This window comes from Pundamilia nyererei, unplaced genomic scaffold (assembly GCF_000239375.1).
Source record: "Pundamilia nyererei isolate P.nyererei 1_Seehausen unplaced genomic scaffold, PunNye1.0 scaffold00306, whole genome shotgun sequence".
In the NCBI taxonomy this organism is placed as follows: domain Eukaryota; kingdom Metazoa; phylum Chordata; class Actinopteri; order Cichliformes; family Cichlidae; genus Pundamilia; species Pundamilia nyererei.
Genome location: NW_005187707.1, coordinates 127501 through 140485, shown reverse-complemented (window position 1 = coordinate 140485; position 12985 = coordinate 127501). Strand labels below are relative to the sequence as shown.

General features: G+C 38.3%; 1 protein-coding gene across 1 annotated transcript in view; it reads right to left on the bottom strand.

Annotated features, from left to right (window-relative positions):
- The window catches only part of LOC102202653 (carnitine O-acetyltransferase-like), a 21060-nt gene that overhangs the window by 6915 nt on the left and 1160 nt on the right, over window positions 1–12985 (bottom strand). The window contains exons 2-8 of the mRNA XM_005751299.1: window positions 10514–10810; window positions 8902–9020; window positions 8696–8749; window positions 7798–7963; window positions 6561–6735; window positions 4843–5021; window positions 1709–1809 (exon numbers count right to left, since the gene is read on the bottom strand). Of these exons, the coding sequence (XP_005751356.1) occupies window positions 1709–1809; window positions 4843–5021; window positions 6561–6735; window positions 7798–7963; window positions 8696–8749; window positions 8902–9020; window positions 10514–10804 (1085 nt within the window). The 5' untranslated portion in view covers window positions 10805–10810. The remainder of the gene's footprint in view (window positions 1–1708; window positions 1810–4842; window positions 5022–6560; window positions 6736–7797; window positions 7964–8695; window positions 8750–8901; window positions 9021–10513; window positions 10811–12985) is intronic.

The window sequence follows — 12985 nt, the reverse complement described above, 5'->3', positions numbered from 1 at the left end:
TGGTCATGATATCGGTTTGGTTATCTGGTGAGAGGGAAACATGAAGATGAAACCAGGAGATGTCCTTACTGAATCATCAGAGCTGAACAGGTGATGGAGAAACAGGTTTACCTTTTAGGTGACATGAATGGGTTGAAGGGAAGCTATGAACTGTTTCTGAGAGACAACTTACACCTTTTCTATGTAGCTGACAGCTGGTAACTGTGCAGGGGCGGGTCTAGCAAAGTTTTGCCAGGGGGCCAGGTAGGGCATTAACAGGGAAAGGGGGGCACAAAGAAATACTTTTCTTTCTTATTCTCATTTAAAATTTCTAGCTTTTAACAAATAATTATCTGAATCTTACAACCAATGTTTTCATCTGATGTCAAATTTATAGAAATCCATTATTGTACATAGTAAGTTTTTTTCTTAAGAAGAAGAAGAAGATTCATTCACTGAGTGAATGGGTTAAATGCAGAGAGCGATTTTCCCCACGGGGACCAATAAAGTACACTTTCTTCTTTAAAAGTTCTTTTCAGGGTCCCAACATAATTTCTTCAGAAGAAATTACTGTACATGATGCCAGTATTTTCCCCACATTTTCTAGATACTGTACTAGTACTTTGTGTAAAATGCCTTCAAAAAGTCAGTTTAGTTTTATTCTTTCTCACCTGTCTTTCTGTCTCCTTTCACTTTTAAAAGGTTGCCATGTTAGAAAAAATATTTTGCCCTGCCATGCCGTTTATTGATGTGGTAAATAAATCGTTTATGAAAATATCGCTAAATCTGTCATTTATTATTTTTAATATTCAGTAATAGTCATGTCTTACTTCTAGTCTTCTCTGTCTTAATTTCAGGTTTCCACCATATGTTGTAGATAGTTCAGGAAGTTAACTCAACCAAGCAGTCTTTGGGTTTCGGCTAAGTACTGTTTAGAATACCAGAATAGGGAGGATGGTGTAGGTTTAAGTTTATTAGATTGATACATATGTACCAACAAGACAGTGTACATCACTGTCACAACGACGTTTGTTTTCATTCAAAGGCTTTATGGTTTTTCCTATAATACCTGGTGGGCCGGTCTCTAGTCAAAATACCCAGGCTGATTTTTTGTCCCAGTCCAGCCCTGTCTGTGGCTGTATGGTCTGGACACTCGGGCTGAGCGGTCAACTAAGCATCACCTTGTGGTGAGTTGATGAGGTGGTGGGGAGGATGCTGAACAGGGTTGGCATGCCTAAATGTGTAAAGGTCCACTGGGATGATCTGGGAGAAGCCCCCCTGGTCCAGGAGATCTTTAATTCCTACCTCCAGTAGAACTCATCTCAATATCCTGTTCAGGAGTGAGCTGTTCATGGTACCACTACATTGTGGTGAAGTTAGCTGAGGGTAAAAGGGAAGCTGTTGATTAAGTTGTTGATCAAGCTACATCCCCATGCTCACTTATGGTCAATGAATTGGCGGAAAGAATGAGTTTGCTTTTACAAGCAGTGGAAATGAGCTTTCTCTGAAAGTTCTCTCCTTAGGCTGTTGCCTCCATGTCCAAGCCCCAAGCACAAGGATCAGTCTATCCTTGTGTCTTATAAATTTAATGGAAAAGAAATACACTTGTCTGTGTTAGGGGAAGAATAATGTATTTTTAGAAGTCACCTTGCCTCATATTTGAGCTTTTGTTAACAGACCAAACAACAAAACTAAACTATAGAACACTGCATTTTAAATGTATACTTACATGGATGCTGAAACATAATCAGTCAAGGTCATACCAATTGTACCATCTGCACAACTATGCGAGATGTTGTTACCAAATGCCCCATCTTCTCCAATAATGAACTGAAACAAAGAAGGCAAAACAGCCATTAGCATTACATTTCAAGCTGGATTAGTCTATATCTTTCAGTAATTAAGACATTGTGCTTCAGTTTTAGTTTTGCTCTGTAGATCTTTAGACTGTCTGCAAATTGTGATGCAAGAATACATTTTAATTCAATATATCATATACAGTAAGGCCAAATCATAGCAGTTGCCCCAAGTTGCTTTATATTTTAATGTAAAGAACCTACAATAATCCAGAGAAAAGACTAACAATCACATGTTCCAATTGGGTCATATGGTACTTTAAAGTCTTAGTAAGATGAAGTGTTTATTCAGGACCTTGTATGTTGTGAAAGTATTTTAAATTAGATTGTGGATTTAACAGGGAGCCAATGAAGAGAAGCCAGTATAGGAGAAATCTGCTCAAAGAAGAAGAACTAATAATTACAGTAGTTCCACCTAGAAGTAATAAATGCAGGAATTAGTTTTTCTGCATCACTATGAGACAGGATATTTCTCATTTTCCTCCATTTGCATAAGCATAAAATCAGTTCTACATATTCGTTTAACATGCCCACCAAAGGACATATCCTGGTTTACAAGGTCTCCAAGATTCCTCACCAGTGTTGGTCAAGTTACTTGAAAAAAGTAATCAGTAACTAATTACTGATTACTTCCCCCCAAAAGTAATCCCGTTACTTTACTGATTACTTATTTTCAAAAGTAATTAATTACTTAGTTACTTTTTAAAAACACAATTTACAACCTGAAGAGGTGATAAAGCGATAGAGCTTTCAGCCCAATTCTACTTTTTCTGCATAATCCATCATACAAAATGTAATCAAATGGAAAAGTATCTTTTTTTAAACTTGTTTTATCAGTTTTAATCTTTTAACTTTATGCATCAAGCAAAAATTTAATTATATGCAACATTCTCTGACTTGAATAAATTAGTTTAACATTTAAACCTATTTTCTGCACATTCCAGCACATAAAATAAAATAGTTTTTGTGTTTACACTCAGTCTTTCAAATAGATGCAAGTAAAACACAGCAGAAAATAAATAAAGTCAAAGACTCAGCGGTCCTTTTGCTCTATTTTCACCTGTAAAGCAGGAGTAGGGTAGGCGGAGGTTTCCTCTGGTGCAGGTGTGCTGCGGTCAGTTGAAGAATCCGCGAGTTTCTCTGTGAGTTTCCCATTACGTCGTAGCACACTCGGTGCTTGCTTGAAAGTTTAGGGGTTTTTTTCGCTGTAAAAAGAAGTTTTCTTCCCACGCACAACGGACGCTAATGTTTTTGTCACTTTTTATGGAATCAAACTTAAAGAAAGGTCAGTACTTCCACGCTTTAAACGCTGCACGCTCATACTCTCTCCCGCACTCCATATATTATCCATTGTTGATCTGCACACAGCTGTTGTCACGAACGTTGCACATGCTTACGTCACTGTCATGAGACATTCTCGCAAAAAATAAATAAATAAATAAATCACGGTTTTAGTAATGCAGTAATGCAGCATTCCTACGGGAAAGTAACGGTAATCTAATTACAGTTTTTGCAATAGTACTATAGTATTACTATAGTAATAGTAATAGATTTGGAGTCAACAGTATCCTTGACACACAACGTAACGTTCGGTCATGCGCAAAAGCATCAGCTCTAAGAGCCGTGCTTAGAGAGTGCTTTGTAGTCAATCCGAAGAGTCGACTCCCACTGAATGAGAGCCGGCTCCTCACTTAATTTCCTTTAGCTGCTCAGCTCTCACGCAGTGGCTCAGTTATGCTCCAATCCCTCCATATTGTGGCCAATCACATGCGAGGATATAGGATAATATCATTATGTGAAAAACAGAGGATGAGAGACGCGACAGTCAAGTGGAGCGTGCGTCTGTCCTCTCAGTGAGTGAGACAGTAGACAGCAGTGAGGAGGGCTGTGAGAGTGCATCGCAAAAACACATAAATATGCCTGACACCCGTAAACGAAGCAGCATCTGGCTGTAGTTCAAAGACTTTTGTCTCGGCCTTGATCTCATCTCAACTTTGTCTTGGTCTCGATACCCTCCGGTCTTGGTGTTGTCTTGGTTTAGGCGGTCTTGACTACAAGTCTATTAGATACTGTAGAATGTTTAGCTGATTTTAGAGTTTAGAAATGTGTTAAAATATAATGTAGAACTATTGTAGAGACACTGCCCTTAAAGTAATAAAGGCTGACTGTGTCGTGAACTTAGGAGTAGAGTGTAGGAGACCTCCCCCACTGAGTGGAAATTCCCCAGAGGGGTTTTATGACCTCTAGGGAGTTACCTACACCCACAGTGTTTTAACTGTCACGCACACACATCCACACGCACACTCACTCATGTGCACTCACACATACACACAGGTATGCGTACACAGTCACACACGAGCACTCACATAGACACGCGGGAACGTGCACATGTAGGCATTCATGTGCTCGTGCACATAGACACAGACAGAGTTTGCAGCACACCGTAGGGGGTTTTATGATGGGGTCACTTCTATAAATCTGGCTGTAACTAACAAAGGGGTGAAGATTTTGGAGAGGGACACCGGCCTCGTCTTCCCTTCTAGAAGATGCATGCTTGAATGAAGATGAATAAAGATGAATAAAGGTTTTGTGAAATGGCTACTGAGTTCCGGTGCAGTCTCTGGAAGTTTTGACGAATAAAAGAACCGGGGTAAAACTGATTTCTCAACAATACCTATTGCATGCTCTAGTCACTGTAATAATACATCATTGTCCACAGTACTGAATGTGGCACTTAGGACAATTACAACAACAAACCAACTAACCGTTCAACCTAGTTGCACCTAAGGTTTTAAAGTTAAAATTTATGATTTGTTAGAATATTCTTTGTACTCACTTCTGTGATTTTGTATCCAATTATATATACATTTTTAAAATACTTTATAAGTGATTCTAGAATTTTTTTTTTAATTAATTAAATTTTATTTTATTTATTTATTTATTTATTTATTTTTTACACCAAACCATTTTTATACAAATGAAGTTTATCTACTATGATTCAAATCACCTGTACTGATTTATCAAACCAGCGGTTGGCACTGTTCCACTGGCTGCCTCCTCCATGCATCATCTGGAGGACATTACCTCTGGAGTACATGTCATCGGGCACTTGAGGCATGGCTTTATCCAGACATACTACACAGATGCTCCTCTGGATAGCTGACAGCGCTTCTTTGTTGGGCTTATCTGGACACAAATGCAACAGACAAAGCATACATGATACCCATTCATATTCAGTCAAATACTTATGCCTACTTACACGTTTAGAAGTTATTGCATAACTTGTATATTACCATTGATAATAATAATAAAAAAAATAATTCATTGTTGTTGACCAAATGTTGCAGTATATGCTAGTCAATAGAAACTGAATTAACCAGAGCTTTATTATGTTGTTCATATAGGGAAACGCCATTTTAATACAAGGGTCCTCTCAAATGCACTGTTACCTTGTCTCTGTCCCCCTGTCCCAGCACTTCTGCTTTTCAGGGGATTCTTGGTGTCTGTCACCCAGATTATCACCGCCATTTCCCCTGTGATAATGCTGACTTTACTTTTATTCACTAGTATTTAATACCGAGACAATTGAGTGACCAAAAGAATTACAACCATATGGAATAAACTTTTGATCCCTTTTCCTCTAAAACAGTCGTTTTGATTACAAGGACCAGGCCGCAAGGACCACTCGCATCTTCAAACGGACTTTGGGTGTGTCAAGATGTGGTGATAAAACTAGGATAAAATAAATAAAAGATTGAGTCAGTTGATTGTAAGGGGTCACTTAAATGCCATTTGTTTGCATTAACCATCAGATACTAAGCAGTCTGTGTGACAAGATAGTGTTACAATGCCAGTTTCATAAATGCATGCATCACTTTGGGGTTTTTTGCAGTGTGTGAAACTCAAGGTTCTATTTGCTGGGGAGGAGGAGGGTGATTTTCCTGCCTCTGTCCAATTTCCCCCACGTCTGCTAAATTACTTTTTAGTGTTCAAAGTAGGTTTAAAAACATCCCCTCTACTCTTTGCATTACACCTTGAAATCAATTGTAACAATACAAAAACAGTTGATGGAATAAATGATCTCAAATGTCTAAGGAGGAAATCATAAGAGTGGGAATACTGTGCATATGACTAACACAACATACCGTTTAGTAGTAGCACAGTCCCATTAACAGCTGCATTTTGGCCAATTTATATAAACATTCCTATGCTCCGTTAAGTCCAGTTCTGCTCTGTTTCAATAAATTCCTAGTATTATTACAGAACGGCAATGTGTGAGGTTTGGCTGTAAACACTCAGAAAAACAGGACAGAGTTTACTGAGCTCAGTTTAGTGGAATCCACTGGTGCCCATTATACCCTTATTATGAAAACATCACCCTTCGTCAAATTAATGAACACTCATAGTGGCAACTCTTATTCCACATGCTCTCTTCTACCTTTTATTTTTTTAAATGAAAAAAATAAATAAAAATAAAATAAAGCTATGCTATGAGATGAACAGGGTTTTTCCAGAGATTCAATAAAGCAGTTTGGTTTTCACTGACTACTTAATATAACTTTCTTACATGGAGAAATTCCAATTTTACCTGGCCTCTTATGATCAAGTATTACGTTGTTTAGTTTTAACATCAGTTTAGCGCTTGCATTACAGTGTTTCCCAGTTAATCCCCCTTACATATACATTAGCTTCTTTACAACTGTACAAAAGCATAATTGTGCTCACCTTGGATCAATCTGTCATAGCATTTGTTCCAGGAGTCACGATTTAAGGAGGTGAGGATGCCAACAGGCTCTGTGCTGGTCTCCAGCGAAGAGCTGCATATTCTCTCCAGCTGAACACAAAGTTGGTGCACAGTCAAAGGAGTCCCATCACTATTGTAGACATCCACCATAAAGAACTGAAGCAAGGACACACACAAAAGCAAGGCTCCTTATTGGAAGGGAGTGTATGAGAGAGTGAACTTGCTCACCATAAGAGAATAAAATAACTGGTTGTAAAACATTCCTTCAGAAATTTGGATGTGCATCATCTGACATAGATCCATTTAGCACAGAGTTTAATTTTTATTTACACTTATTACCAGTGTGAGCAAAGAAACCTTTTGCCATGATCACCATCCCATGCAGTCTGGGGCTTTTGCTAATCTGCAGCATCAGTGCCAGAAGGATCAAACTGATCCTCAAGGCTGGAAGCATCATTGGTCAGAAATGAGGTACAGACAAACTGCTCTACAGCATGGACATTACTCCCACTCAAGTCCACACTTCTGAGGCAGCAGAGCTCCTTCACCCTCTGATGGATTCAGCCTCGCTGCCATAAAGGATTATTCAGGAATTTTTTCCTATCGATTTCTGTAAAGCTGTATAATAACATTATTTATTAAAGCAATTTGAACTTCTCATTACATGATGTCAGTCTGATGTTTTTGTTTTTAGCCCAACTTTATTTGTAATTTTGTGCTATAAGAACTGTTGTTAATACAAAAAAAAAAATTAAATTAAATCTCCACTCGTTCATAGTATAATGCCCTTATAGGAGCCTGTGGCAGTTTTTGTGCAAATGTGAACACTGGTGCACACTGTGGACTGATGTTCCTACCGCACACCCAAAGTCAGCTGTGAAAGGCTCCAGAATTGACTCCCCCCATAAAATGATTTATAATATAAATGAATTGGCAGAGTTCCTGAAAATCCTTGTCTCTAGTGCCTGTGATATACATATTACCGTTTATGTTGAGGGCTGAATCTCAACAATATTGGAGAAGTATGATTTGTGGATTGTGGAAGATGCAGTTGCAGTTAGCACAGTGAAAACTGTGCATTCTACACCTTTTAAACTGCTTGATAATTTGATCTTCACCTTAACTTTTTCTACTAAGATGCATTATAACACCATTCTTTGTAAATGGATGAATACAGTCCCAGAATGTCAGACAAGTGTGTGATGATGTGCTCCTCACCTGACTGTTATAAGCCAATGTAATGTATCTGGAAGGGTAAGAAGTCTTGCCATGGAACACAACAGAGTCCATCTCCAGGCCCGGAATACGGCATGATGATAGCAATTGGGAATACTGGTTCATACACAGGGGTTTTCCTCTCAGGTAATCAACTGGTATCGTCTCACTGTTAAACATGATGCCTGCGTCAACAATTTCTTACTGTTCATGTCTGAAGCTATGGCACTTTGATTAAAGTTAAACCTCAGCCACATAAGAAACAAGGACTTATTTTTATGTGTGGGAATAATACTAAACAGTAAAAATCAGTATCAGCCTTATAAGGGAAATGCCAACAATTTTATACTGCAATGACCTGAAACTTCCAGGATATGATCACATGATGTGTTTATGGTATACCTGGAACTCACAATTACTCATTTCCAGACAGACAGACAGACAGACAGACAGATACACAACCCTCAAAGCCATTTCAAATAACAAGTGCAAGTACAAGTACATTAGCATGGTGTATGTGTATTTGTTTTGTTTGCAAGTTTGCTTTCCACAGCTTTTGATATTTCACACCAACTTTGAGAAAACAAATTAAAATGTGATTAGGAATTAATAGCAAGGTAGCTAAGCTAAGAAAAGAAGAAGAAAAAAAAGTTTTGACCATGTAATGTGCATTTCCCCACACAAGGAAAACAATGGACATTTCAAATGTTATCAGTCCTGGTTGGAGGTTGGAAACCCAAATGACTATACTGTAGTGATACAGTAAACCCAGATCCCGTTAGCACCATTCTCTTGACAGGAGGTAATCACAGAATATTGAATTTTAAATAATAACTGTCTATACCTGCCACTTTCTAAGCTTTTACATTTTATTTTTTTTACTTGAGCTGATAATACTCACTTGTCAATCATAGTCTTGAAGTCCAAAATAGCTCTTATCACTTTGGCAGCACACCTAGGCAGAGAACATGATTATTTAGTTAAACATTTGCATGGCATTGACATAATACAACGTCCCTAATATAGCAATCAGAAACGGCCAAGATTCAGACCTTCAGAATCTATTGTCCCCCCCTTCACAATGCAGTATACAGTTATATAGTTCACCTTATTTGTCCCTGCTTATCCCTGAAGTCCATTCGGGGAAAGGAACCACTGATATTTGAATAAGCCACCACAGGCAGACGGTTGTCAAGATAGTCAGTCTGCACCATATAGTCTGCTAACTAAACACAGATAAGTGCAAGAATGTATTACAGTCCATCCAGAAAATTCAGGATTGTGTTTGTGCAACAATAAGTTAAATGTAGTTGATAACATCTGCACTTTTATTGAGAACTTGCTAATACTCAACTAGTGTATCTGTTGATCTATTTATGCTGCAATTTATGAAGATCTATATCACTGACATCAAGTCATAATTTATAATAATAATAATAATAATAATGATAAAAAAGAGGGTTCTATAGTGAGTATTGTGAATTTTGAGCATACAACTTGAGGTACTTAAATGTATATAGCCAGGTTGACTAACAGACAGGAGACAGAGTGACTGTTATGTGAAGGCTGTGTGCAGGTAGGAAAAGGACCCAAAGTGCAGACAGTCAGAGACAAAGGGTGAACTTAAATACAGCTTTAATGTCAGTGCCATCACCAGTGTGTGAATGGGTGGATGACTGAATGTGTAAAGCGCTTTGAGGTCCTTGGAGACTAGTAAAGCACTATACAAATGCAGGCCATTTACCATTTAATGCTGAACTCCAAAAAGTAACAAAACTGAGACTCCAAGGTAAACTTATGCAGACAGACCACACAGCTAGATAAGGGTAGATCACGACACAGAGACAGAGAAACACAGGGCACAGAAGGAGCAATCAGGGAATGAGTAACAGGAGGGAAACACAGCTGGGGCAAATCAGGGGCAAATCAGGCCTAATGAAACAGGGGAAGCAAAACCAGATACATTAACATAAGACATGGACCTTCAAAATAAAACAGGAAACAGACTGAACTTAGACACAGACTCACAAGCAGGCACTGTAACAGAGATGTGGGAACAGGGCAGACACAGACACTGACTGGACACAGAATAGAGGGAGCATGGAAACCCACACCTGAGAACTACATAATCAAACATCAAGAAGAACTGGGGAAAAATTGGAAATGCAAAGCAGAAACTAAAACCTTCACAAAAACAAACTAAGATAAGAACACCAATAAAAAAGGTACAAAACTGAAACCACTGGGTCAACGACCCAGGTACCTTAACAGTCACAGTGGTCCACTGTTAAATCAGTGCATTACTTTAATACCAATGAAGGCTTCTGCTCTCTCTAGTAAAATGCTATGGTCAGCGTTGTTTAATGTTGCACTCAGGTCTAGTAGGACAAACACAAGTTCATTGTGAGAACCAATGAAAACTTAGTTTATCACTCCTCAGCAGTCTTGATAAGAACCGAAAATTATTAAATGAAAAAGATTAGAAATTTGTGTACATTTAGCTAAGATAGGACCAGGTAAGGGCTTTTTCAGTAAGAGTTTAATTTTACCAGCTTGAAAGCTTGTTAACAATGATCAAATTTCAAACAAGTTTTGAAGATGTGGATAAATTAATTAAGTCACTACTTAAAGCTAAAGGAATAAGAGGCTCAGAGCTCCCTGTGAGCTTTCATAACAATCACACCTATAAGCTCCCCTTCAGTGCTGCTGTTAGGCTTACCCAGTTGTCAGTATTGAGAGCCTTCTTTTCTAGGCCTTTCTGCAGTTTTTCTCCAACGCCTCCTGGTTTCAGGAATTCTTGAACCAGCTGTTTTGTTCTCTTCAGCTCATCCACCTCCACAAAGGGCTCCAGGAGTATGAGGTAGCGCTCACAGGTATGCTGAAGTGTGGGCACTGGCTGAGTTGGCAGGGCTTGTTGGTAGGTCAGGCATCTGCCATTAACCCAAGTCCTTGATACAGGCTTCATCAAATGGCAGGAACTGACTAAGGCACAGGGTTTCACCATGCCCATCTTTACCTGATAATTACAAGAACTACTGAGGTGAAGAACAACATGAGTAATAAGAGAACTATCTGGCTGGTCAACAGCCAGTGAAACAATATATGGATTGAAATAAAACTAAGACTTAAAAAAAAAAAAAAAAAAAAAAAGACAGTAAAATGAGCATTATGCTAGCATTAACTGAGAGTGCTGAGAAAGAAAGAAAAACTAACACTTTAAAGTTTTGTACTTTTCTGCATAAATGATCTAAAACATCATCTAACTTCCTTAATCTCCAAAGAGTAGATAAAGTATGATGAAACATGATTGATTATTCATTTGCTGAGGTACTGATACAATATTCATATCCAATGGGGAAAAGAGACCAGACTTTAAAGATTAGTCATTAATTTGAAGAAGAAATGATGAGTATAAATGTGTGCAAATGTTGGATACAAAGCACTTTGGTGTATATTTAAATTTAGAAAAAAAAAAAAAGTACTGTTGGAATGGGTGCAAATGGGTGATGTTGTATAAAGCACTTTGAGTGCTGAAGTAGAACGGAAAAGTGCTATTTAAGAATCAGTCCATTTACCATTTATAGCGATAAGGTTCTGGGTTTAAATCCAACATCTAGCTAGCGGCTTTCTGTGTGGAGTTAGCATGTTCTCCTCATGTCTGCGTGGGATTTCTTTGGGTACTGTGGCTTCCTCCCACATCCCAAAGACATGCAGTTGTTAGGGTTAGGTTAACTGGAGATTCTAAATTGGTCATAGGTTGGAATGGCTGTCAGTCTGTGACAGACTGCTGGCCTGTACCCATTTATTACTTATGCAGAAAAGTACAGCTGGGATTGTCTCCAGCTTTTGCGTACTTCAAATGAGCACTTTTATTATGATTTTAAATCTAATTATTCATCTGTAACCTGAGGGAGACAAAACGTATGAAAAAGATTCTGGTACAAATCAGACAATTTACTGATGGACCTCTGATATTAGTCACCCATATAGTAACAGACTCAAGAGGGGATCTGCCCTTTTTATTTAAGAATAATAATAAAAACTCTTTGCTAAGGTTTATGACCATTCATTATGTTTGTTGATCTAATATCAGCCTTTACTGATCGATGATGGCTTCCTCACAGCCAACGTTTCACATTTAACTAACCTTTCATTTTGGGTATTTCAGTATATTTTTGGAAGATGAGACATTTTAAATAAGGAATACAGATCAAAAATGTAAAATAAGGTGCTATGAACAGATCCAGATGTGATGAGCTGGGAAATGATGGGATGAAAGGGGGGGGGCAAAACGCTTGGACACTGCTAGCACTGGAGCCTACACAAACGCAAAGCAGGAGATGAAGCATAGCTGAATATGTTTCCAAACCAACTTCATTCTAAGCCAAAGACTAGAAAATATGGTGAAGCATATCTTCCCTTTGGCTTCACCTGCACAAGTGCCGAGGTAGGTCTCCCTTGCAGAATTTGTTTTCCCTTCGTAGGGAGCAGCGCTGGGCTGTTTAAATCACGGACAAACAGTATCCCACATTCTTGATTTTTAGTTCACAAACACTTCTTGTAATGCCTAACTACTCCTGTCATTTTGGAGATACACATAGTATAGGGGAGACCGGGGATAGTTGTAGCGTGGGTCAGTTGAAACACTTCCAATTTCTCCAATCAGGGCTAAGTTTCAAATGATGTGACTCATCCTATACATGCCCAATTCAGTTCCGCTATTACATGTGAAAAATCAGCACATTTTGTCAAACACAGACAATTTAACATGAAAAAAGTAATTTGTATGCCAAAAAGTAAGTTTTTCTACTTTATTTCAATTTGTAATAACATTATCTGCTTTGCAGTTAAACTCATCAAACTTAAATTATGTTATTTGTATGTCTATGGGGATATATTCTGTGTAGGTCTTTAGTGCTAATGTTTTAGCCGTTGGCTGTAATGTTAGCTAGTTCATGGCTATAGGAGTTCTGGGTCAGTTGTAACAGCAACAGTCTGGGTTAGTTGTAACAATAATGCAGATGTTGCAACTTACCACACGATTACTTTAACTTATATTAAACAAGTTGGGGCAACGACATCAGCAGAGAGAGGTTCACTGGTCGCATTTGTATATGCGGTTAATGCCATTGGCAACACAATTCCTCCACTGTTTGTGTTCCCACACATACATTATGCAGACCTCTGTGTC